The 23,170-nt window shown below is 45.9% G+C and overlaps 2 protein-coding genes across 5 annotated transcripts in view; both read right to left on the bottom strand.

Annotated features, from left to right (window-relative positions):
- celsr2 (cadherin, EGF LAG seven-pass G-type receptor 2) overlaps positions 1-10,138 on the bottom strand; it is a 49,281-nt gene extending 39,143 nt beyond the window's left edge. For both annotated transcript variants that reach the window (XM_040203514.2, XM_040203515.2), the window contains exon 1: positions 6,274-10,138. In XM_040203514.2, the coding sequence (XP_040059448.2) occupies positions 6,274-9,820 (3,547 nt within the window). In that variant the 5' untranslated portion in view covers positions 9,821-10,138. The remainder of the gene's footprint in view (positions 1-6,273) is intronic.
- Positions 10,139-11,377: 1,239 nt separating this feature from the next.
- Positions 11,378-23,155, bottom strand: capzb (capping actin protein of muscle Z-line subunit beta). Of its 3 annotated transcripts, none has more exons than XM_040203525.2 (10): positions 22,851-23,142; positions 18,230-18,319; positions 16,097-16,218; positions 15,838-15,951; positions 15,613-15,754; positions 15,360-15,476; positions 15,204-15,269; positions 14,559-14,635; positions 14,094-14,195; positions 11,378-12,468 (listed from the first exon to the last, which is right to left on the bottom strand). In XM_040203525.2, the coding sequence occupies exons 1-9, from the start codon at positions 22,851-22,853 to the stop codon at positions 14,102-14,104; spliced, it is 825 nt and encodes a 274-aa protein (XP_040059459.1). In that variant the 5' UTR covers positions 22,854-23,142; the 3' UTR covers positions 11,378-12,468; positions 14,094-14,101. The 3 variants fall into 3 exon arrangements, with proteins under 3 accessions (XP_040059459.1, XP_077948173.1, XP_040059460.1); XM_078092047.1 differs by having other exon boundaries at positions 14,101-14,195; XM_040203526.2 differs by lacking the exon at positions 14,094-14,195 and having other exon boundaries at positions 22,851-23,155.
- Between the last annotated feature and the right edge of the window lie 15 nt (positions 23,156-23,170).

The raw sequence follows: 23,170 nt of genomic DNA, 5'->3' as shown, positions 1-23,170 counted from the left end.
CAACACACAAATTACACCGAGCATCACAACGTGCACTTCCACTACGGCAAGAATGTGTATGTGAATATGTTGCAAAACATACAATAAAAAAAAGGATTAAATAGACATCAATATGTCTGACGCGTTTTTTGAATGAATGACTAAAATATGTAACAGACGTTTTATCCGCAGAGCGACTAGTCTTTAGAAATTAGCTGCAATGATGACCGCAACACCGCTACACCCAATTTATTACAGTGTCTGTGGAGTCAATAACTGCTGCTGTAGCTCAATGTCGACCTGAGCCCCCCTGGACCCCTGCGTGCAGGAGGGAAGCGGCGAGAGGCCGCTCGTACACATTTGCGCATCTCGCCGCAGCAAACCCCAATGGCACTTTCTTCTGTATCGCAAAAACCACAAGACGAGGGCATTCCTCGGATTCTTTCACTATGGTGAAGCAGCTTTAGAGCCCCCCGAAAAAAAGGACCTGAACTCCTCCAATCAGAACATTTGCATATGAAAAGGAAATTGCGGTCACCGCAATCGTAAAGAGACATTAGCATGCAGAGATGTGACCAAGCATGAGGCGGTTATTCAAACGTACCAGTAGTCATTTCATACATATTGGATACTCTGCATCCGGCGGCACAATAACTACAGCTTCATTTATTAAGAAACTTTAAAAAGGAGTAGTCTCAAAGTCATATTTCAGGTTAAAAAGAAAACTGACAAATTCGTGACAATTTCATGTTTAAAGGCTTTTTTTTCGGAAAAACAACAAATCAACAGTGTTTAAATACTAAAAAAGGATCCACCTGCATCTGGGAGAACAGTACAAGTGTCACCAACGAAGCCCGATCGCAGCCCGTGAGGAAACCATCTGTTTCGTTAGCCTGACGGCTTCCTGTCAGTTTTAATATAAATCAGACGGTGATGAAATATCTCAAACTGGTGCAGGCCATGGTTCACCCCCCCACCAGTCCCTCCTCTTCCCTCCTGGCTAACAGCCTCGTGTTGACAGTTAGCACAGCTGAGCCGCAGCATATGAAAACCAGGCCACTGTGAAATTTAAATTAATGCAATGTAGCATCAAGGTAATGGCCTGTTAAAGATCTGTCACATTCACAGCGTGAGAAGCATGTTGAGGTGATTTCTGTACCCCGGCGGAGGTCTTGAATTATTTGATTATGTTGTTGTTGACAACTGGGGACTAAACATTTCCTGACAGGATCGTGAGATGAACTCAAGTACGCAGCAGCTCAGCGTACAGATTTAAGATAATAAACAAAACATGTCACACAACAAGAGAACCGTGTGTGTGTGTGTGTGTGTGTGTGTGTGTATATATATATATATATATATATATATATATATATATATATATATGTGTGTACACAATAGTCCACATGTTAAAGCAGAAGTTTTTTAAATAGTAAGGTTTTGTGCCTCTGTTTAGGAAGTAGTGAGTGTGTGATTGTACGATTGACACTTTGATTATAACGCACTAGTTCTATTGACTAGTAAGTGAATATTCTTTTTTTATTATAACAGTTGTATTTATACAGAGGTCAATATATTAAAGATGTAACTGTCAATGTTTGGGTCCTTTTTTTCAAGTTTGCATTTGCAGTGAAGCAACCCTTTTCACTAACTACCAAATGTTGCACTCAATCGCATCAACAGGTGTTTCAGGAGTTACACCACAGTTTATTTCTCTAATCAAATCAGAATTTATGTATTTTTGTCAAATGAGTCAGAGCTGCTTCACAACGTCCCATGTGCCCCCTGAGGTCTAACAACCACCGGTTGGGATTCACTTCACCGGAGCCTCCTTTTCTTCATCATCATCATCATCATCATCATGTGCTCACTCAGTGATTCACTGGCAGGAAGACTTTTAAAAAGTAGCCATGCAACAGACTGTACAGTAAATAGGATATTGCACGGGTGAATAGCGGGCCCGGTGAAACAGTCAGGACAGCAGCAACGGACCGTAACAAGTGGACACAGAGAGGAGGGGGGCCGGCCTAGACAGGGCCGCTCCCATTGTTTGCCGGGATAGTGAGGACAATGCGGGACAACGCTGAGATATATGCGAGCAACACATGGCCTCACCCCAGCGATGCACCAACCCTAATCCCAAACACGATTTACCCTCCTAACATTACAGATGATGTCATCCTCCCCCTCCTCACCCCCGGACTCTAACGCGACCGGGCGTAGGGGCCGACAGGTGGATGTTCTGCTGCCGAGAGACAAGCGGGCCGAGAGAAATCGGAAACCCTTTGAGCGCATCTGTGTCACCAATCAAAGGACTTAAAGGCGACAGTATCGTATCACCGAGAGCTTAAACTCTCGGGGGCCTTCAAAACAAGGGGCCTCTGACATCTGTCACATGCAAGACCCGACTTCATCCTGCGTGGGGAAAAGTTTCTAATCAGGTGTCGGCCGACTTGCTGCACGTCCTGTAAAAGTGCTTAGAGAGTGAAAGCAGGACAGGTCGGTGTGTCCCAGAGCATTACAGGTCCATGGAAACATGCTTCACTGCAAAGAGGGAGAGGGGGACGGTCGCTCTTTAGAACTTTATGTGCCTCCCCTCCCCCCCATCTTCAATTTACAAAAGGGACCTTACCCCTCGTCCCCACCCACAAGGAATTTCTCAGGCATTGCTAGGTTCACCATGACAACTGGGCGCTTAACAAAGCATTTCTCTTAGGCATTCTTCCTTTCACAGGGGAGGGGGCAGGGGGGGTAACAGTCAAAGGAGGGAGAGACAGAGAGGGGGGGAGGATCTTTAAATGATGGGAGGAAACCATGGAGGTTGCAGGGGTGAAAGCTATAGGCCGGGGTAGATAGGATAAAAATGGGAATGGTGACAGGCGGACAAAAAGGGGGAAGGAGAAACAGGATCAAGGTGATAGGCGCTGTTAAGGGAAGGAAAGAAGAGAAACCGTGCTACAGACATTCCAGGCAAGCCTGCGAGTGTGACTAACTCCATCCTGGGAGGCTCATGGAGAACGAGAAGGAGCGCAGTACAGATGACTCCAGTCGCACTAAACACGGGCCAGCGTTTGCAAGCTGTGACTCCCGTAAATCAACCATGAGACAGAAATTCAGCTACAATTAAGAACGGAGAAATCCAAGGTTCACTCCGCTCGACTGATATAATAACATGATGGCGAGGAGAAAAGCAATCAGGGGTCCAGCTGTTGGAACAAACACACACACATCAGATTTGTGAGGCTTGGCTAGAGTTACAGACAAACCCACGAGAAAGTCCCTTAACAAACCGTCTGAAGGCTTAATAGATCATAATGAAGTTATGCTAGTTAGTGAACATACTTTTACATAATGCAATCGAGGAGAGAATCCCCTCCTTCCACTCTCGTAGAATAATCTTATATGAGGATGCAAATTGCAGAGAGCAAACGGGATCTCAGATAATATGAAAACATCGGACAGAGGCCATAGAACACTGGTATCCGTCCTGTACCTGACTGTGGAGGAACTAAGCCTTCTAAACAAGATATGAATGCACCAAGTAATCTCTGAAAACTACAACCAGTCATTGTTTGTTCCAGTTAATTGGGCTAAATACTAACAAGTTTGGCTCGGGCAAGTTTGACAACAAAGTAGTTTAACCGTGGAGCATCACCAGCCACTTTAGACTTACACTAGAAAGCGTCCCCCTCCCCAAAGTGAACAGAGCCGGAAGATATCTGCTGTCCACCATGTAATTTAAGCATCTGTTCAAATCCGCAGTGTGATGTGAGTTGAATCAAACCGCCATCATTAGTTCTGGAGGCGTGTTTGTCTGCAAAATATCTGCATTGGTGTTTGCAAAGTAAGCATGCAAGGCACGTTATTGGTTTTGAATCAGAATTTGATTGTAACAAGGACAGGGTGTCCTCATGACACAGTTATAATAATGTATATATTTTATATTTAGGTACGATTCAACATAATGACGACAAAACCATAAAAGACAAAAAACTAAATTGACCTCAAAATCAAATTAAGAAGCATAATATCTTCATAAAAAAATAATGAAGGATTAGCTTCAGTGTCTATATGGAAATTAACTAGGCTTTAAGGATGCAAGGAAAGCAGGGGGAAACATTTCTTTGCCATCGAATGCAAACACCTATTTATGCAGGCTCACGCTTGCCTGGGAGCAGTAGATCAGCCCCCGAGTGTGTCAACACTGGTCCGACAGATCCCAGGATACAGATGCAGCAAATCTAATCCCTTAGCAGACAACCATCCTCTCAATTCTGCTGTGTGACCAGAATTCTCTTCATAATACAGAAGGTATTGACGAATATTATCACCATAGAGAAGTAAACAGATATCTGATACCTTATATCTGCAATCAGCTTCGGTGAAAGACAAACAAATTAATTATATAATAAATTGAATTTTTAGTACATTTGATTAACTTATTGGTGTTGAGATAACTAAAAAATGTATAACTATGTATTGTATTTATCATTCCCTTACATTTTGGGTACATTCCCAAAGCCACTTTTAAAAAAGTATAGTTACATTTTTAGTACATTTAATAGTTGCATCACTTTCAGTGTGAAGAGCAACGATGTTAATCACAGTCAAACAACACACAAAAGAGCCCATCAAATATCGTCCATCATAAGGGGCCTCTTAAACAGCAGCATTGAGAGAAGGATAATAGGAAGACTTGGGAGGTCCCCGGAGGGAGAAGCCTTGGAAAATTGGGGTCAGCAGCTTCTATTGGAGGAGCTCATCTCCCTACATCTCCTCCTCCAAGTCTACAGGCTTTCCTGCGCTCTTACAGTACGACTGTATTTTCCAACATGCTTCCAGTTTACTCAATTGAAACACCCCCCCCCCCGCCCTCTCCCCTCCAGCCCTTCCGTCCCTCAGTCTCCTTCTGTCTCCTGCAGGGGTGATGACACATAAACCCCAGCAGGTGTGGGACGCGCTGAGGAGACATATCCTCTAATTGGTCCTTGGTGGAGTCACAGCTGTCGCCCCCCAGCCACGGCCTGGTATGAGCTCTAGCCCCCTAATCGACAGCCCGCTATTGTTCTCCAGAGAGGCAGAGCTCAGCTCCAATCCATTATGATGACTACTCACTCAATCCATACAGTATCTGGTACTCAGTAAACGCATCAACCAATTTCGAAAATATTTCCGCTCTTTCGGTGATATCGAAGAAATCCTGAGCGTCCAACCGGCCTTAATCCTCACCTTTCTTATTAGACTTCATCTTAAACCGACATCCTATTAGTGCTCCCTGGTTCTGTTTCCCGCTCTCGCAGATTGTACCAAGGTCAAAGAGAAGGCAGATTTACATCGGTTCACACTGCGTCAAATGAGCTCCAACAGACGTTAAAACAACCCCCCCCCCCCCCCCACACACACCCACACACACACTTCCTCCAGTGGGTGTAATTCAAGTTCAGTCACATTTTAAGGGGCAAATAGAACTCTTCATTTGTGTGGGCTGGCATGTAAAATAAAAAGGTCGGTGGAAGGCGGGCGGTTAAAGACATGCAGGTGATGAAGTGAGCATAAGCAGAAAATAAGTTACACGGCTTGTTTTTGACCTTCATCCCCCAAACAGTGATTGTAAAATCTGACAAGAGCGATTACAGTTGTCTCTGTCAGATTAGCATAAGAAAAAACAAGCCAGCCGAGAATACGAGAGATACAGAACATCAGGTTGTCATTTTGACGGTAAAGTGATAGGAATAGAAACTAATTAAATGAGGTATTTCATTGTTGTACGTGGGACCGGGGGGGGGGGGGGGGGGGGGGGTATGATGGGTAAATACGGGGCACATCAGTCTGTCCACTGTAGTGTCGAGGACGTAGGGTAGAGAAGACGTGCTCAGACAAACAGCTATTTAAATCCCCCCAATAGACAGAGCTAAATTAGTCGTGTGCAAGCTAGAAAGCTCCTCGAGCCCCCCTTTACCTTACAGACTGAATGCTTAAATACATCTTTGTGACTGGCGCTCCTGGGGGATTTTTGTAAGAGGGGAAATGTGTAGTCGCTTACAAATATTGTGCAGGGAAAAATAATCCTCCTTCATGAATATTTCTATTATAGTGAAATCACTCTGGAACACTGAAGACACCGTTAAGTCTCCATCACTTCAATTATCCGGTAAAGTGAAGCAAAATGTAAATTAAGAGACAGGACATGTTAATGGAAATTGAGAATAGGAAGACACCGTCTCCTCTCTCTGCGCTGTGTGTGTGCGTCACTCACTGTGGTGGAGCAATAACAGAGTAATCCAACAGTCTCACCTGTCACTGAGATCCTCATGAAGGCCTCCAGGGGCCGGTTGTTGTCCAGGGCCGGGCTCAACTGGATCTCCCCCGTGCTTTGGTTCAAGAGGACCAACTTGAGCTCGTTCCCCACCTCAAAGCTGTAGTGAAGCTGGTCCGAGACGTCGGGGTCGTGTGCGGGGATGCGTCCAATCACTCCGGTGGGGAAGCTGCTGGATTTGTCCGTCACGTAGTTGTTGAAGATGATCTGGAAGTTTTTCAGCATGGGAACGTTGTCGTTCTTGTCGACAAGTTTCACGTGAACTGTGGCGCGGCTGACCAGAGGCGCAGAGGTGGCCTGGACCACAATTACATACTCAGATCTTGTCTCATAGTCCAGGTCAGTCAATGCGGTCAGTTCTCCAGAGAAGATGTCCAGCTGGAACACCTCTGGGATGTTCCCCTCCACTATCTGGTACATAATCTGTGCGTTGCTGCCTTCGTCCGGATCTGTGGCTAATATGTGTGCAACCACAATGCCTATGGGGGAGTTCTCCTCCACCATGATGTCGAACTCATCTTTCTCAAAGACGGGTGGGTTGTCATTCACATCCAAGATTGTTACTTGGATGTTAACTGCGGTTCTCAAGGCGGGAACCCCTTTATCCACAGCGAACGCCTGCAGGGTGTAAACGGGCACGTTCTCCCTGTCTAACCTGCGCAGCGTGCGGACGATGCCGGAGGTGGATTCAATTATGAAGTCTCCCTCGCCATCCTCTCCGCCCTGGAAGGTGTAGAAGACGCGGCCATTGAGCCCGGAGTCTCTGTCGATGGCGGAGACCTGGACCACGCTGGTGAACACCGGCACATCCTCCATGACGGAGCCCACGTAGTGGTCTCGCAGGAAGCGGGGGGAGTTGTCATTGACGTCGTTGACCAGTATCTCCAGGTAGGTGGTGTCGGACTTCTGCGGAATGCCGTTATCTCGAGCGGTGATGGCTAGCGTGTAGGACACCTGGTCCTCGTAGTCCAGCTCCATCCGCGTGGTGACAGCTCCCGTGTCCGGGTCGATGTCGAACTGAGGGATGCTGTCATCCATGTAGTAGGTGATGCGGGCGTTCTCGCCCGTATCTTCATCCGTGGCACTTATCAACACAACGGTGGTGCCGACAGGCCTGTCCTCGTTGATGTTGACGGTGTAATGAGAGCTCTGAAACACAGGGCGGTGAGTGTTGGCATCGGTGACGTTGACGAACACTTTGGCGTTGTCGAGGCGGGTGCCATCGCTCGCGGTGACAGTGAGGACATACTGGCGTTCCAGCTTGTAGTCCAAAGGCAGCGCCAGCGTGATGAGGCCCCCTCCACTCTGACTCGTGATGGAGAATCTGTTGCGGGTGTTTCCGCTGGATATCTGGTAAGTCACCACGCTGTTGATGTCCTGGTCCACAGCCGACACAGTCACCACGCTGGTCCCCACGACCGCATCCTCGTTGAGTCGCATGTAGTACCCCTTCTGAGTGAACTCCGGGTTGTTGTCGTTGACATCTAGAATAGTCATGCTGATGCTGGCAGAAGAGGACATTACCGGGTAGCCGTGGTCTCGGGCCTCCACTCCAAAGTTGTAAAAGTCGACGCTCTCCCTGTCCAGCTCGGACGCCACCACAAGCCACCCTGTGCTGTTGTTGATGGTGAAGGGGAAGTTTGGTGTGGTTTCAGTGAGCCGATACTCCAGCCTGGAGTTGTTCCCCGAGTCGGCATCCACGGCTTGGATGTGGATGATGGAGTAGCCCGGCGGCACGTTCTCCAGCACGGTGGCCTGGAACGGAGTGCTGACGAAAATGGGGGCGTTGTCATTCACATCGAGCACCTGCACAGTAACCAGGCCACTGATGTTGGAGAGCGGGGGGCGTCCCCCGTCCTGAGCCCGGATCCTTAGAGTGTATTCTTTGTTCGCCTCGTAATCCAGGTGACTCACCAGGTCCATGTTACCTGTCTGAGCATCGATGTAAAACTGTCCCCTGGTGTTTCCGCTCATGATGCTGAAGTGAACGACGGCATTGCTCCCTCTGTCCCTGTCTGTGGCCGTGACCTGCAGGATCTCCGTGTTAGGGGTCATGTCCTCTGGCACCTGGACCACGTAGCGTTTCTCACTGAACTGGGGAGCATTATCATTGTCATCCTCAACCACAATGTGAACAGTAGCTGTGGCGCTGCGGGGCCCGGGGTCACGACCTTGGTCATTGGCCTCGACCAGCAGCATATAGGCTTCCACCTCCTCTCTGTCTACCAGGCCTCTGGTGCGGATTACCCCGGACCTCGAATCGATCTCAAAGACATCGTTGGACCCGTTGGTGTTGACAATGCGGTAAAGGATGTTCCCGTTTACAGGCGCGTCCCCGTCCGTGGCCCTCACAGTTAACACCTCGTAGCTTATTTCTAGATTCTCCCTGATGCTCTCCTTGTAGTCCTGCTGCTCAAACACGGGGTCGTGATCATTGGTGTCTCTGACTGTGATAGTGAGGGTGGCCATGGCGGTGCGCCGAGGCACGCCGTGGTCAACCGCGGTCACACGGAACACGTGGGTGTCTTTAGTCTCCCGGTCGAGCACCTCTACCGTGGACACGTAGCCGTTGGCAGGGTCCACGGCGAAGAGATTGTTTGAGCGGCTGTCAAAGAGGGCTTCTATAAAATACTCCAGCCTGCCTGCCTCCCCCTCGTCGCCATCCACTGCTTTCAGAACAACAACCGAAGTTCCGGAAGGCTGATTCTCCGCCACGGATACTTGGTACATCGGGGGTTGAAACTGGGGGCTGCTGTTGATGCTTCTCCTCTTCCTCCTGCTCACAATCCCCGAGTCAGACAGAGCTGCCTTTTCCATCAGCTTGCCAAGGTGGCCCTGCCTGAAGGGGCCCTGTCCCACACGCCAATGGACAGAGACGGGGTGCAGTTTAGCGCTCGGTCCCTCTCCCGAGAGCACATCGCAGAGCAAGTCCAGCTCCAGCAGCGTGTCCTGCCTCCAGCACAGCGTCTGAGACACAAACAAGTCCCCCTCGGAGAAGTAAAAGTCCCGACTGTTGGAGACTTTGCAGCGGATCGGGGCTCCTGGCAGCAAACCCTCCACTGCAAATAAAGCAGAGCCGGCTCGGTGGCACTGCGCGCGTTGGTGGCCGCGGGTGCCACCAAACAAACTGAGCACCTCCATGTCCCACTGAGGTTTTCTTTTACGCTTGTTTGAACAGTTCCTACCGTGGACATGCACGTCGTACTGGCTGGTGAGGAGATGCCTGTAGCCGGAGTCCGTGCAGTCGGCCACGGTGTACACGGCGAACGGGTTGGCGCGCAGCGAGGCGCACTTTACGGAGTCCGACACGAACACAACGCCCGCCGCTGCGTCCGTCCCCAGAAACCGCTCCGTGAATTTGGGAGCGAGTACCTGATCCAGAGCGCACCGCGCGCCCCGCTGCGCGCCGGCCACCACCGTCCTCGGCCCCGCATCCTCGCCGATGTGAACGGCGTAAGAACGCACCGGCGGAACCAGTTTACACCACAAGAGAATCCACAACAAATCCCATTTAGCGAAGTGCATCGCTCCTCAGTTCTGTGTTCCACCGGGTCCCCCGGGTGGGAATCTCTCTCTCTCTCGCTCTCTCGCAGCTCCGTATTCCTTCAAACTTCCCGCCTGTGAGTTTCCCTTTGTTGCAGAGGAGCCATGCTCTCAGCGGGCGCACTTCTCTGCGGCCACTGCGGTTGTTTGGAAGAGGTGAAGCCGCGGTGACCCGGTCCGGAGCGGCTCGCTCGCTCTCACTCGCTCGCTCGCACGCCGGCAGCAGCAGCAGCTCCGCTCGGTCACAGCAACTCCGCTCGAGTGGTGAAAATGGCTCCAGCTCCCCCTGCGCCGCCAGTTTCATTATCATAAACCCCTCTGTGAGTGCGTGTGCGTGCGTGCGTGCGTACGTGAGAGAGAAACAGCTCCTTAGGGACTAAAGAATTGACAAGTTACCCCTAAATTGTAACTTCCTAAAAGCTTCTTTCGTGTATTTTACTCGACATTGTATTTATTTTACTTGACAAAATTGTGTTTATTAGCTTATTCCTTGCCGTATTAGAACAATGCAGCTGTATACACTTCCAGTGTAATATGTTCATAATGTGGTTTTATTGAAGTTTTGAAAACAACACTGCAAAGTGTTGGCAAAGGGAGAGCAGCGTGGTCTCACACACAACCACCACCATCAGTACCGATGTGATCTCATATCTACCACCTCTCCCAAAGGGTTTACTCATTAACAGGCGGACATTCCTCAAACAGAAGGCGAATAATGTTTTAACACAACACGATGAGGCTGGAGAGGTTTTTTTTCACCAGTGTTTAGAAATCGTAGAAAAGACCATTTAAACTTAGTACACAAATTCCTGTCATTTTTTGTCATCACATCGAAAAATGGGAGCTGTAAAAAATATAAATATTAAAATTATATATACCACATATATATATGAGCAAGATACAGGTGGAGTACAAAACATAACTGCGTTTAGACAGACGAATAACGTCTGCGATAAAGCGGGTGAAACTCGATGTGCGCACACTGACCCCTTGTGGACAAACCGGAGTCTCGCAGCCGGAGAATCCTTCGTCCAGCAGAAGTCTCTGTAGTTCTCTTCGCCTCTACAGTATTTCCATGAAGACGTTGGGTGGAATGAATGAGAGGCTCTTCAACTCTATTGAAAATCTTCTAGTTTGTCCGTGCGCCCTACATCTGGACTTATTGTAGGGGGGAAAAAAATCACTGATAAAACATTGAGTAGTCGGCATTAGCATGTGGATTAGTCACAGTTGTCAGATACTATAATTTATAGTGATGTGACTAAACAGAAATATCCATCAAAGCTACAGCCCAATGTGGTCAATTCATAGGCGGTTCTCTTTTTTAACCTTTTCCCCATTTCAATTGTTTTAATAGCACCACCTTACAATTATTCAATGTACAGTATCTATTAAGTGGTGAAGAAAGTACTCAGATCTTTAAAGTAGCAATACCACAATATATGAAAAATGTTTTACAACCACTAGGCATGCATTCATATTACAGTGGATAAATGTACTGTGCCTTATCTCAAAAAAACATGAGCAAACAAATAGGGGCAGCTTTTTACTGTTTTTATTGTTGCTGGAGGCTCTAATACAATATGAATCATAAGCTTTACAAAATAAAAACAAAAATACAACAAAAAGATTCCCCTCCAAAATGGAAACAAGACAAAGGTTTCCACTGAGACACAATGACGAACTGTGACCCCCAACAAAGACGTAATAGGTAGGAGAGAAAAGTGGATTAAGCTGAACAGAGGGGATGCATGTCATGTTATACACAGTGTAGGGGCCTTGGGGCAGAGATCATAACAGTCCATCCCCGTGTTTTATAAGTTCACATTTCCACTCACTGCATCCCCACACTGGCTCACATGCATGTGGACAGAGTGGAATAAAGAGTAAAAAGCTTTTAACGCAAACCGAAGGCCGCCCTCGTGGTTACACTGTTTAACCAGAAGATTGCACATTATACACCAACGGTAATCATTTTATACAAATATATCATGGGGGGGGTGGGGGGGTTGTAGACAAAAGTAGGTGCTTGAAATAAATTTGATGTACATAATAATGACGAACCCGGCGAGCCTGCCAGAGCACAGTGTCCGTTTCCTCGACGCGGGAGGAAGAGCCGCGGCAAAAATCAACCGAGCAAGGACACCGCGAGAACATCAGGGATTATTACTACAATGACCCTCACACTGTAAGATTATCATTAACCGTGGTAATACTATCTCATTATATCCATAACATGTGGAGAGAGAAAGAGAGGAGAGGGACAGGGGGGTGGGGGGGGGGGAGTGAATGGCTTCATGGCAGATGAGATGCATGAAAACAAAACCAGATGGAAGAATAACAAAACAAATAAAAAGCTATGCATTTTCTCCTTTTTTGTTTTCCCACAAATAAACAAGTGCAGCACAGAAACAGGCGTGAGGAAGGAAGTACAGAAACAGAGAAAAGATGGTGGAGACGAGGCAGAGAGAGAGAGAGAGAGAGAGTGAGAGAGAGAGAGAGAGACAGAAGAAAGAAACAAAAAAACAAAACAGTAGCGACTCTAGCTGGTGTGTTTGCGTTTGAGTGCCTCCATCAGGTCGACCTTCAGAGCCTCCTGCTTTAACTTGTCGGCCAGATTGGGAACACTCCTGTGTGAGAGGAGACAAACAAGAGGAGAGACACAAGGTCAAACTGGGTAGAACAAAAAATGAAAAATATATATAGCGAGAGAGACAGAGTTTCTCTAGCGGGACACAAACACCGAGGTCGAGAGTGCAGCAACATAGACGGCAAAGTCCAACGCCTGCGTGGAGAGAAGACGGATCGTCGCACACCAGCTGCGTACACACGGCACTCATTAATGTCAGGCATGTAAACAACAACAGTTAGTCATCAGATGTCATGCAGTTCAATCATGTGCTTCTCTTGTAGCGGGATTCATCATTTACTTTGTTGAACAACCGTCATTTTAAAGACAAATAATTCACTGAGCATTTTATTGTGGCAAAATGAAATCAAAATCCTCCCCATCTTCAAAATAACCACATCGAAAGAAACACGAGTAGAGCAGTAACGCACAAAATGTGCACATCTAAAACCGTACAATTTATAACACTTCAGACTTGTTTGGGTGAGCCGGTTTATGCAAACGTTTATGCAAAAGCTCCATCAGTGTTTGGTGTAGGGAGAAAGCGACTGGATAAATCAGAGCTTAACTATACCGCAAAAGTTGAGCGATTGTTTGTAAACTGATGTTTTTCGGTCTGTAAATGCTTTTCCCAATCATTGAGACTCCACCGTGTTTGGGTTTTCCATTCAGTCGATGCCTGCCACAAAAAAACAACGTTCTCTTCAAGAGGTCACGCGATCCCGGAGTGAGTAATCGATGCTATGAATGCTCACGCTGTGGGTAAAGTACACCGTAAACCCACGTGAGCTTCTGAAGACAATACTTCTGTTGAACAGAGGATGTTGAATACATGGTCAGAGGCAGCAGGTAGTGTTACAATGATGTGCTTTCTCACTCTCACACTCAGAAAGTCCTCCTGTGAGATGCCCAATTATTTACAGGCTGAACGAGTCCCATTCATTGCGGTCTTCTCCTCCATCTGATGACGCACCTTATGGTTCCGTCCTTACATCAAAATTGGATCAGTTGTAAACCATCTTAGTAGAAAAGTTTGATTGCAATTCAAATAACTAGCATAAAGGGTATGATTTATACTCAACAATTTATATTTATTATTAAGTATTATCCACCCAACCGTCCGTGTTTGTACATTTTACTTTAAAAAGAAACACTAAAGTATGGTTTACATGTTGTACTACCTTGCCATTGGCCATTGCCTAAACGTATCACGTCCCTTGAACTCCCAAATCTAGATATCTAATTCAATTGGATTTATCGGGATTTTGCAGACGTGCCTAATTCCTGATGAACGCATGCAGTTTGAGGCAAACGCATGCAGTTGTTGGCGTGCACTAGAAAATGATTATTTTTCATCTATTCTAAAAAAAGGTCTTATTGAATATTTCTGCATACTGAGGTCCATAAACAGTCTTGGAAACAAATATGTACTGATCATAGTTGGCAATATGGAGTCGTCCAGTTTTGGTCCTTTAAGTGAGCAACTTGGTTTGGAAATAAACATACGTAGTAGGTAAATGAATATCTTCCTTGCCGTAAAAGTACAGGGCAGGATCTGACGGTGAGGAGTTAGAAACATTGTTCTTCATGTACTTTCAATGCAAACACACGCATGCCAGGTTGTACCTCTGACCCTAGTCAATGAAGATCTGACGCTGGGTGAGGACCTGCGACAGCTCCTTCTGGAGCTGTCGGTACTTTTGGTTATCGGGCAAAGACTCAATAGATCTGCAGCACAGAGGAGAGGAAACAGGAGGACAGAAGAATGGCAATAAAACCAAAAACAAACAGGGTCATAGGGGAGGAGGAGGCTGAGTGAATACAGGAAAAAGAAAAAACCAAATAGTGGGAAACCAAAGGTAGGTTTATATATAAAATATTTATTTTGTATTTGATGTAAAATATCAAATACAAAATAAAGGACAAAATGTCAAAAGATGTAAGAGTAGCTGTGGGACAAGTCAACAAATGGAGAAATAGAAGTAAAGGGACTCTTCTGTCAGTAAGACGATGAGAGAAAAACACGTTTCTGGTGTTTCCTGAAGAGGAGAGAAGGTGGCAAGTCATCCAAACAACTCGGGGAGTATTTACCTCAGCCCGTTGACGATGTCCTTGGTCTTCCCAAAGTAGATTTCATTCAGTGTGGAGCGAATCTTGTTCTCCATATCCTGCAAGGTGAATCAAGACCTTCTTAACTTTAAATCCGCCTCAATTTTTGGGTTATCAACGAAAACGTTTTTAGACAATTACGTCCCCGAGAAGATGTGGAGGCGTGTGAAATGTGCTGAATTTGATGCACAGGGACATCAATGCAAACTCAACATCACCACAACTACATCCTTTAAAACTGTCATACATTTGAATAAACAGTAAACCCTATGAACTGTATTTCATCCGATTTCAATGTAGGAAATTGTGGATTGCATGTTTGTTGATCAATACTAGCCAGCTAGATTATACCAAAGCAGTGTGTCGTGTTATTGTTTAATAACAGCATCATTTATTGGTTTGAAGACTTGCTCCTCTTCCGGACTGTCCGATTACCGGACCACACATCCCTTCTTTCACTGCCAATTCAAATGAGTTCAGTTCGCCTCCACAATACTTGTGGTGTAGACAGAGGTCACAATATAATGTTTGTAACTATTAAATACCAATTTGGTCGGAGACCTTTTCTTAAGAAACAAATCAGTGCAAAGGCCGTCAAAAGGTTTAAAAGCAGGCTGGTATACTGACTTCCACAAGGCGGCCGATGTTGGCGATGTGGGGTGAGGACTCTCCGACCGTCTCGTCTTTTTCCATCTGTGAAAAAAAATGAGACAAATTAAGTCCGCGGATGACGACAGAGGCTGGCCGTGTCGGCGCTGCTTCCATGTTTAGGCCGACGTGTACCTGTCTGGTGAGACTGCCGCCCAGGTTCATGGTGCCGGAGCCGGTCTTGGTGGTCTGGAGCCACAGCATGACGGTGGAGGTGAGTTTGTAGTGAGCAGTACGACCGCTGGACTTCTCCTGCTCGAACAAGAGAGACGGCGAGCAATGAGACGAGAGCACGAGGCAGTGTTTGACTTCTTTCCTCCAAGAAAACAAAAAGAATGGACGGGATCGAATTCCAATGCAAAGATATTTCATATCATCTGATTCTCACCTGCACTTCCACCACATGGATGGAGTCCCAGCAGCCTTTGATCTTCTTGGATCCATCCCCGGCCTTCTTGATCAGAATGACTCCGGCGAAGCCATGATCCAAGTCCCAGAGGTACACGGAGGACACGCCTCCCTCAAAGTACCTGGAAAATACATCTGAGGTCACAAGAGGGCGACGCTGACCGCTTAAGAAGACTTGCTGTGCAGCGGCTTCCTTGGAACTCACAGGTCTCTGTACTGGTCAAAGGCGTTGTTGGCTTCGACCTCGAGTTTCCTCAGGCGAGCTGAAGGCATTGCACCGTCTTCAATGGGAGGCTCATACTTGTTACTCCACGGGGATCTGGTGAATTAATGGACATTAAATAACCCATTAAAAGCCAACGAAAACCTGAGTTTCATTCACTGCGTTTGTTCTATTTGACAGATTTAACTGATCATGGTGTAATTTTTATGTTCCATGTCCGAAGTGCAGTCCTAAACTTAACCTGTAGGAGTCGCCGTCTCGGTTGTAATCACAGAGCAGATAGTCTTTCCCCACCACCTTGTCCCGGGCAATCTTCAAGGGCTGGTCCACAGATGAGAGGAGGTCCTCACACAGACTGGGCACCTGGACACAAACACAGAGAGAAACACATTGTTTTCCGCACCAACGATACTTTCATGTCAATTTCTGCCACGTTTGTAACACAATCAGCTCCCAGATTGTTTTTTGAAAGGCTCACGTTTGTCTGAGAGCAAGCTAATTTGTGCCAACGCAGACTTCCTGTGTGAGAAGCCCACTTCTCAGTTCAGGGCTGAAGGAACAGAGTAAACGGCAAAAACGAAAGTAGCCGTATTTAATCCTCTCGTTTTGGTCGACAATGAACTGGAAGTTCAGGTCTTCTTTTCACATTCCAGCTCCGCTCAATATGCGAGTTCACCGAGTGGAGCTGGAATGAAATATCAATGAGAAACATAATATATCTAAAGGATATGGTGGTACAAATTGCTTCTCATCCCCCTACATCAGAGTATATACACAAAGGAGGCATTGTTCCCTCCCCGCACCCTTGAACACACACCTGGCTGCCCAGACCGGGTGAGACGAGGGCAGGAGGGAGGTGGGAGTGGGGGGACTAACAGGAGGGAAAGAGGTCCTTTTAGGTGATTTAAGAGTCACCAGGAAGAGTTTGAGCAGGGGGCGGGCTGTGAAGGTGATTGACAGCTGCGATAATACTCACTAACAAGCGGACACGGTGAAACGGCTGAAGAGAGAGCCGATGCCGGGTGGGGGGAGGTTAAAGGTGAGAAGTAGTTGGGGGTCCGGGTGGAAAGGAACACATGTGCCCACAACACAAGTTGTCACGCAAACACGGATAAAAGTGTGATTTGATTTGTGTCTGATTGAGCTTAATTTGTCAGACTCAGCTGGCACAGCTAGAAGGCCTCGCAGCTCTAAAATTTGTTTTTTACCCCCCAAACACAAACATTTAGTAAGGGAAGAAATTATAAATTTATAGGCAGAAATGTAAAGTTATTCAAGTGTTCCATTGCAGATTAAGACTTTTGTTCTATCAAATGCTTAATATAGCTTCAGTTAGTCAGATGTTAAAATCAAAACCACACTAGTGCAACCCAACCGCAGGCATGTAGCCGACCTTAGACCTGGAGAACGGTCGCAGGACAGAAACCAAATATCACAACTGACTCATAGCAGGGGTTCCAATTGCATAATTATGTTTGGTAATGAATCCAAATTTGACTAGAAAACCGTAATATTACCAAATTATCAGGGAAAATGAAACCATGTAGGGGAGACTACCTCTAGTCTGTTAGTCGATTGGTTGGCTTACATGTTCTTCTCCATCTAAACTCCTTTGGCCTGATTAAAGAGAGAAATGCTTCGTACTACATTAGATTTGGGTGCGGGAAAGACGATTGTGTGTGTGCGCGGATGTGTGTGTGTGTAAACAAAGTGACAAAGTATTTTATGATCGGTAACTTGTGTTTCTGCTACTTTTCATACTACTATATGTGTACTGCAGCTTACATACTAGCTGTAGTACACGTTCCACACCCTATACTACTTGTTGTTACAGCCTACATGCTCAAAGTCTGCAACTTCTGCCAGAGCAACAGATTTTGCGGGGCTTGCTAAAAAAAAAAGACATGCCAGACAGAGGGGGAGGGGCTGTGTGTGTGTGTGTGTGTGTGTGTGTGTGTGTGTGTGTGTGTGTGTGTGTAGGTGAGACGCATGAGTGACAGACGGAGGGAGAGCAGAGAAAGGAAATGCAGCTCAACAAATACGCTGCGGGATTTAAATAGCGTTAAAAAAATAAAAATACACCAAACGTAATGTGTGGCGGGCGGTGTTGAATCTGTGGCGCACCGCCACAAATTAGTCTGTGTGGGAAACACTGTCATAACAAGGAAAAATTAATTTTAAAAAGCTCTCAGTCACAAAAAGGTTGCCGACCCCTGATCTACATGAAAAAAATACTACATTTCTATACTTCTGTATAAACCAAATAAAACTGTACTAGACAATTATTCTACCAAACGGTAGAAAATTAATCAAAACTCCGTCTGCAGTTTCCCATAAAGACATCTGAGGGGACAAAGCAAAGACAGTAGCTCACCAGGTCAATGAGGTCACTGAGGTTCTTCTCAATCTGCTGAGGAGGCAGACGCCTCATCAGGTCCAGGGCACAGTCCAGCTGCTGGTCATTCTGAGAACAAGGAGACAACATCTGTAACACTGCCATCAGATCAGAGTTAATACACCACGTCAGAGCTTCACAGCCCTGCAGCTTTCCTCAAGAATAAATTGTGTCATATTCCATTTTTTGCTGGTATGGCTCAATAGGCAAAGTTTCAGGACACCTCCATGACTTACAAAAAAGGTAGGAGAACGTTTTATCTAATGATTCACGAATGTATTATTTTACACGAAACATGGTCGTTTGCCATACGACCGTGTTTCACACAACGGTTACAGCAATGTACGATGTAAAACTCCTACTAAATAAATAAACCCCACAACACTGACATTTTCTTTAAACAGAATCGGTGTCGATTCTAAAAGGCACATAGTTAGTTCCTCATGTCCTAGCTGCTGAAGATTATTCAATAATTGATAATACACAAAAATGAATTTAGTGAAATGAGTAAAAAAGACCATTCATTTGTTCTGTTTTGTTACAGCTGAAGTAAAAGGCAACAGCAAAAACACCAAATTTGGTTAAACTGATTGTAATGTCCTGAAAACTTCCACTATGTTTTTTTTCATTTCTAATCTTTAATTTATATAAATGGCCAGCACGACAATGTTCAGGGATGAAAACACATGCGGGTGCTACGACTGACAGAGAAGTAGAAGAGGAACCAACGTTTTTTAGCGTGAGAAATCGGATGTGTGGCGGCGGTGTGTGACTACAGACTTGAGAGCCCTGCCTTATTGTTGGTCAGCTGTTGGCGCGCAAATTACTGTTGATGAAATTATATAATCAGACAGAAAAAAACTTCAGATCTGCACGATTCACAAAGTCACCCAAACTGACGTGAAAAACGCAGGAGGCGCCGAAAAGCATGCCGTTTGCATCCCTGAATGTTGCAAAAATTAAAACAGAGTAGCAAAAACTAATATATATTTACAGGACTAATTGAAGCAACTTTGAGTAAAATCATTCAAGATCAAGACAAAAAGGTCTCTGAAGATTACACTGCCACACCTCTAATATTACTGAGTTCACTTGAACTTCAGTAATATTACCTTACATTTAGCTGAAGATGTGCATTCAACCAAAAGTGTTCAGACCAAGAATCAAGAAAGAAAATCCAAGTGCAATAAGTGTCCTCTTAAGTGCTATTAAAGGGCTACCGGTCCGCATATAGTCGGTAGGTGTGTTTTAAAGTTTGCGTTGGATGCTTTATAGACTTTCTGCTGTCCTGATGTCATTGGGGAGCTCATTCCACCATTTAGGAGCCAATATGTTCATGCTGAGGATTAAGGAGGTTTTGTTCAAATCCGGAATCTTCCTGCCGCCACAACAACACTCGTGCAGCGGCCCCCGAGGTGTCGTTTTGTCTTCAGAGTATTATGAGGCAGCAGTCTGTTATTCACATCGACTTATAACTTTGTTTTTGTACAGAATGTCCTCTTTCAGTTGCTGTCCCTCCTCTGCAGCTCAACAAGTAAACACTCCCGGAGAAAGCTCGGACTTCTGAAGCTTCACAATATCCACACATAAATTCGGAAATGGGTTGTCACCAAGAATGAGGTCTGGGGATTTTTTACCCCATTGCTTTCTTTGTAAGCGCATTCAGGAGGTTCTCTCTTAGAGGCCTGCATACAATGCACAAAACCTGCTTCACTGTTAATAACAAGGCGTCTGGCCATTGTTTAAAGGAAGAAAAAAAAAGGTAAACGCCCTGCTATGCTAATAAGGAGGTTATATCAATACTTACACTCAACCGCTTTGCAGCAGGCTGTAGATTAATGTGAACTCTGCAGTTGTGTTATGGAGGAATTATATGCAGGTATTGGTTAGGGACTGAGTTTTGGTATGTTTTCTATTATAAAAAAATAAATAAATGAACGGAAATCTTCATCCCATCTCCAAAACAGTACAATGATGTAAGGCGTGCTACATTCTGTATGAGGGTACGAGGGGAGCTGCTGTGGAGGAAAATATCCACACCCTCGCAGGCAAAACGGCTCTGCTCGCACAGTGAGACGACACACAGAATCAGCTTTCTGCTCTGTAAATTCTCACATGACAAATCATGAGTGCTGTTCAGTCTACAAAGCTGGAAGAGAATGAAGAATTCACAGCGCAGAAAAACTAAGTAACATGTGGCTCCTCGGACCACATCCAGATAAGTGAGGTCAGCGAACGACGCCGTGACTTAACGGACATCATGCTGTATTGAAGAAGACGTGAAACTAGCGATTGAGACCAAAACCTCATGTTTAAAATAAACAATTCTTTTGAATTTATTTGGAGTCAAGTAGTCAAAAATATACCTTTACAATACAGATCATGCTCCTAGAACGCATGGTTTTTGTTTTCTTGCTGCACAAAGCTCTTCAATTTCAATACGTGTGATGTTTTAGTGCGTTACTTAAGTTCTATTGACAACTTCCCTGTCTGGGAGATCCGAGCCTGCACAAACATTGACACGGGTACCAGTCTCTGATTCAATCTCTTGTTGATTCATGGCAGAATACATGAACTGAACCAATGGCCGTTTAAATGGCATTAGTTTCCCCCACAGGCAACTGGTTAAACATGACATAACACACCAGACCCGCTCCTGACATCGCTACCTGAACATCTGATATAGCTGATAATGACAGCCAAGCAAACGCATCGGTAACCAACCGATCACTATTTAAATGTCAAACACTGACTACGTCAGCTTATCTTGCAGATAAACATACGATTTACCCAGGAGGAAACATTCATTTGAAAAGTCTTCTCTTTGACTCTCTTGTTGAGCCGCTTTAAGATAAACGTAATAGAGAATATTTCCCTTTTCTTGACAAAGGGAAGTCAATTAAAACTAAATTAACTTTTTCGGAATGACAGCAATAGAGGACACAGAAGGGACTGCTGCTTAGCATGAACTTCCACCGGGGGGTTTGTTTCTCGCCCTTAAATATGTAGTGAGCAGCAGGGGAGGACGGACCAGCCACAACACGAAACTCTGCGGAATGTGAAAAAAGATGAAGGAAGTTGAGAAATACTAGAGGGACAACCCCATTCTTAAGCTAAAGGGTCTATGGTCCATTCATTTTAATCTCAGCACTTATAAGTGACATAAAAGTCACTAATACTGCAATTACAACATTGTACAGTACCTGACTTTGGGTTAACTTCAGTGTTGTGTAACCATCCACCAACATAGACCAACTTAATTTCTGACAACTTTCAAAACAAACTTCCCAATCAGTATAAAAAGCACAGCAATTATATGACGGAATCAAATAGAAATAGTTTTTCACCCTGCTACATTATTTGTTTGACAAAACTTTCCATCTTGGTGTGTTAATGAAGGGACTCTTTTGAGCAAACGAGTGTACCCATTCAACTGCTTGCTGGTCAGTGACATATTATAAAGTAGAGAACCCCCTTTTCCATAAACATTTTCCAAAAGGAAGACCCTGAAAATAACAGAAACCTCCAGGAAACGTCTCTGGTGCCATTTCCTGCCTTTTGCATTATCTTGAACTCTCTCTTTCCCTCTCAGCCGATGAATCAGCCGGCACCATCAGACACCTGCGCTCCTCGACACAGTGTTTACCCGTGATCCCGTCTCTGTGTAAACACCAGCTCAGACCAACAACCCTCGGGGTCAGGGGAGGCAGAGACGCTCCGCCAGCAGAATGAATGGATGAGGTGAGGCTGATGAGATGTGGCGACTGGGGAGAAAAAACAGCTGCTCTGCCAAAGTCAGGCAGAAGACTATTTAGCATTTACTGGACAAAATAGTGTTTCATTGTGTTCAAATAGCTCAAGTTTAAAACGTTAGTTTAGTCGGTTACGGTGTAAACTGATTGGATGGAAAAATACTCTAATACATGGAATGAGCAAATAAAAAGTGCTGGTTTGATTAAAAGACAATGTCAGAGTTGAACATTTCCCCGATTCAATTTTGGAAAAGTTATGATCAGACTCGCAGGAAACCCTTGAGAGAGGAGCTTGACAGCTTGTCGTGGTTAGGAATAGGAGGAGCAAGCGGTCTTATTTTAGCTACAGGCAACCCGGCGCTTGACTATATTAGCCTGTGTGTGCGTGTGAGGTGCACGACAGGACGACTGTATATGTGTGCGTGCGTGCGTGTGTGTGTGTGTGTGTGTTAGAGCGGGGTGTGGGGGATGGGGAGGGTTGCACACCATATATTAAGACTGTTCACTAATACCACACACGGTCTTGAGTCAAACTCAAAACATCCTGTGCTAACTGTACGCCTACGGGACGTCTAGCTTGGCTACCTGCTAGCTAATAGCCGACCTGCTGGGATAAGCAGATGCTAGTTTAGCGACGGAGCTTGCTCGCTAAGGGGAAGTTTAACCGCCACAGCAACTTAAATGTGTGTCGGTTTATACACTCGGATGCCCTGCCCCTCCCTCGGGTTACCACCCACGCACCTGCAGATAGCCTTAGCCTAGCTTAGCATCTCTAGCCGTTAGCAGCAGCCCCCACCAAAACCTCCTCACCCCGTCCCGATCTCCTCCAACTCCACCGCGGCCCTTACCATGTCTGCGGCGGTCTCAGCGGGACAGGGGAGCGCGATTTCACCGACGACTATAAACCTTAACTTCACTGTGGTTCAACAAATCACTCGTTGCGTATCTTCCTTGTTATGTTGTTTTATAGTCCCCCGCAGAAGATGTTTTGTTCGCCTCTCCCTCACTGAACCCAGCCCTGTCAGCGAAATTCACTTCCTCAACCGGGCTACAGGAAGGAGGCAGCCGTCAGAAAACACAGGCCCCGGTTACACATCCGGGTCACTCTGGGCTTTCTGTGCAGCAGCCAATGGGGAAGGAGCAAGATGGGCATTGCCAAGTATGGAAT

The sequence above is a fragment of the Gasterosteus aculeatus genome, chromosome 17, assembly GCF_964276395.1.
Source record: "Gasterosteus aculeatus chromosome 17, fGasAcu3.hap1.1, whole genome shotgun sequence".
In the NCBI taxonomy this organism is placed as follows: Eukaryota; Metazoa; Chordata; class Actinopteri; order Perciformes; family Gasterosteidae; genus Gasterosteus; species Gasterosteus aculeatus.
This window is presented reverse-complemented; position numbering and strand designations above follow the sequence as displayed.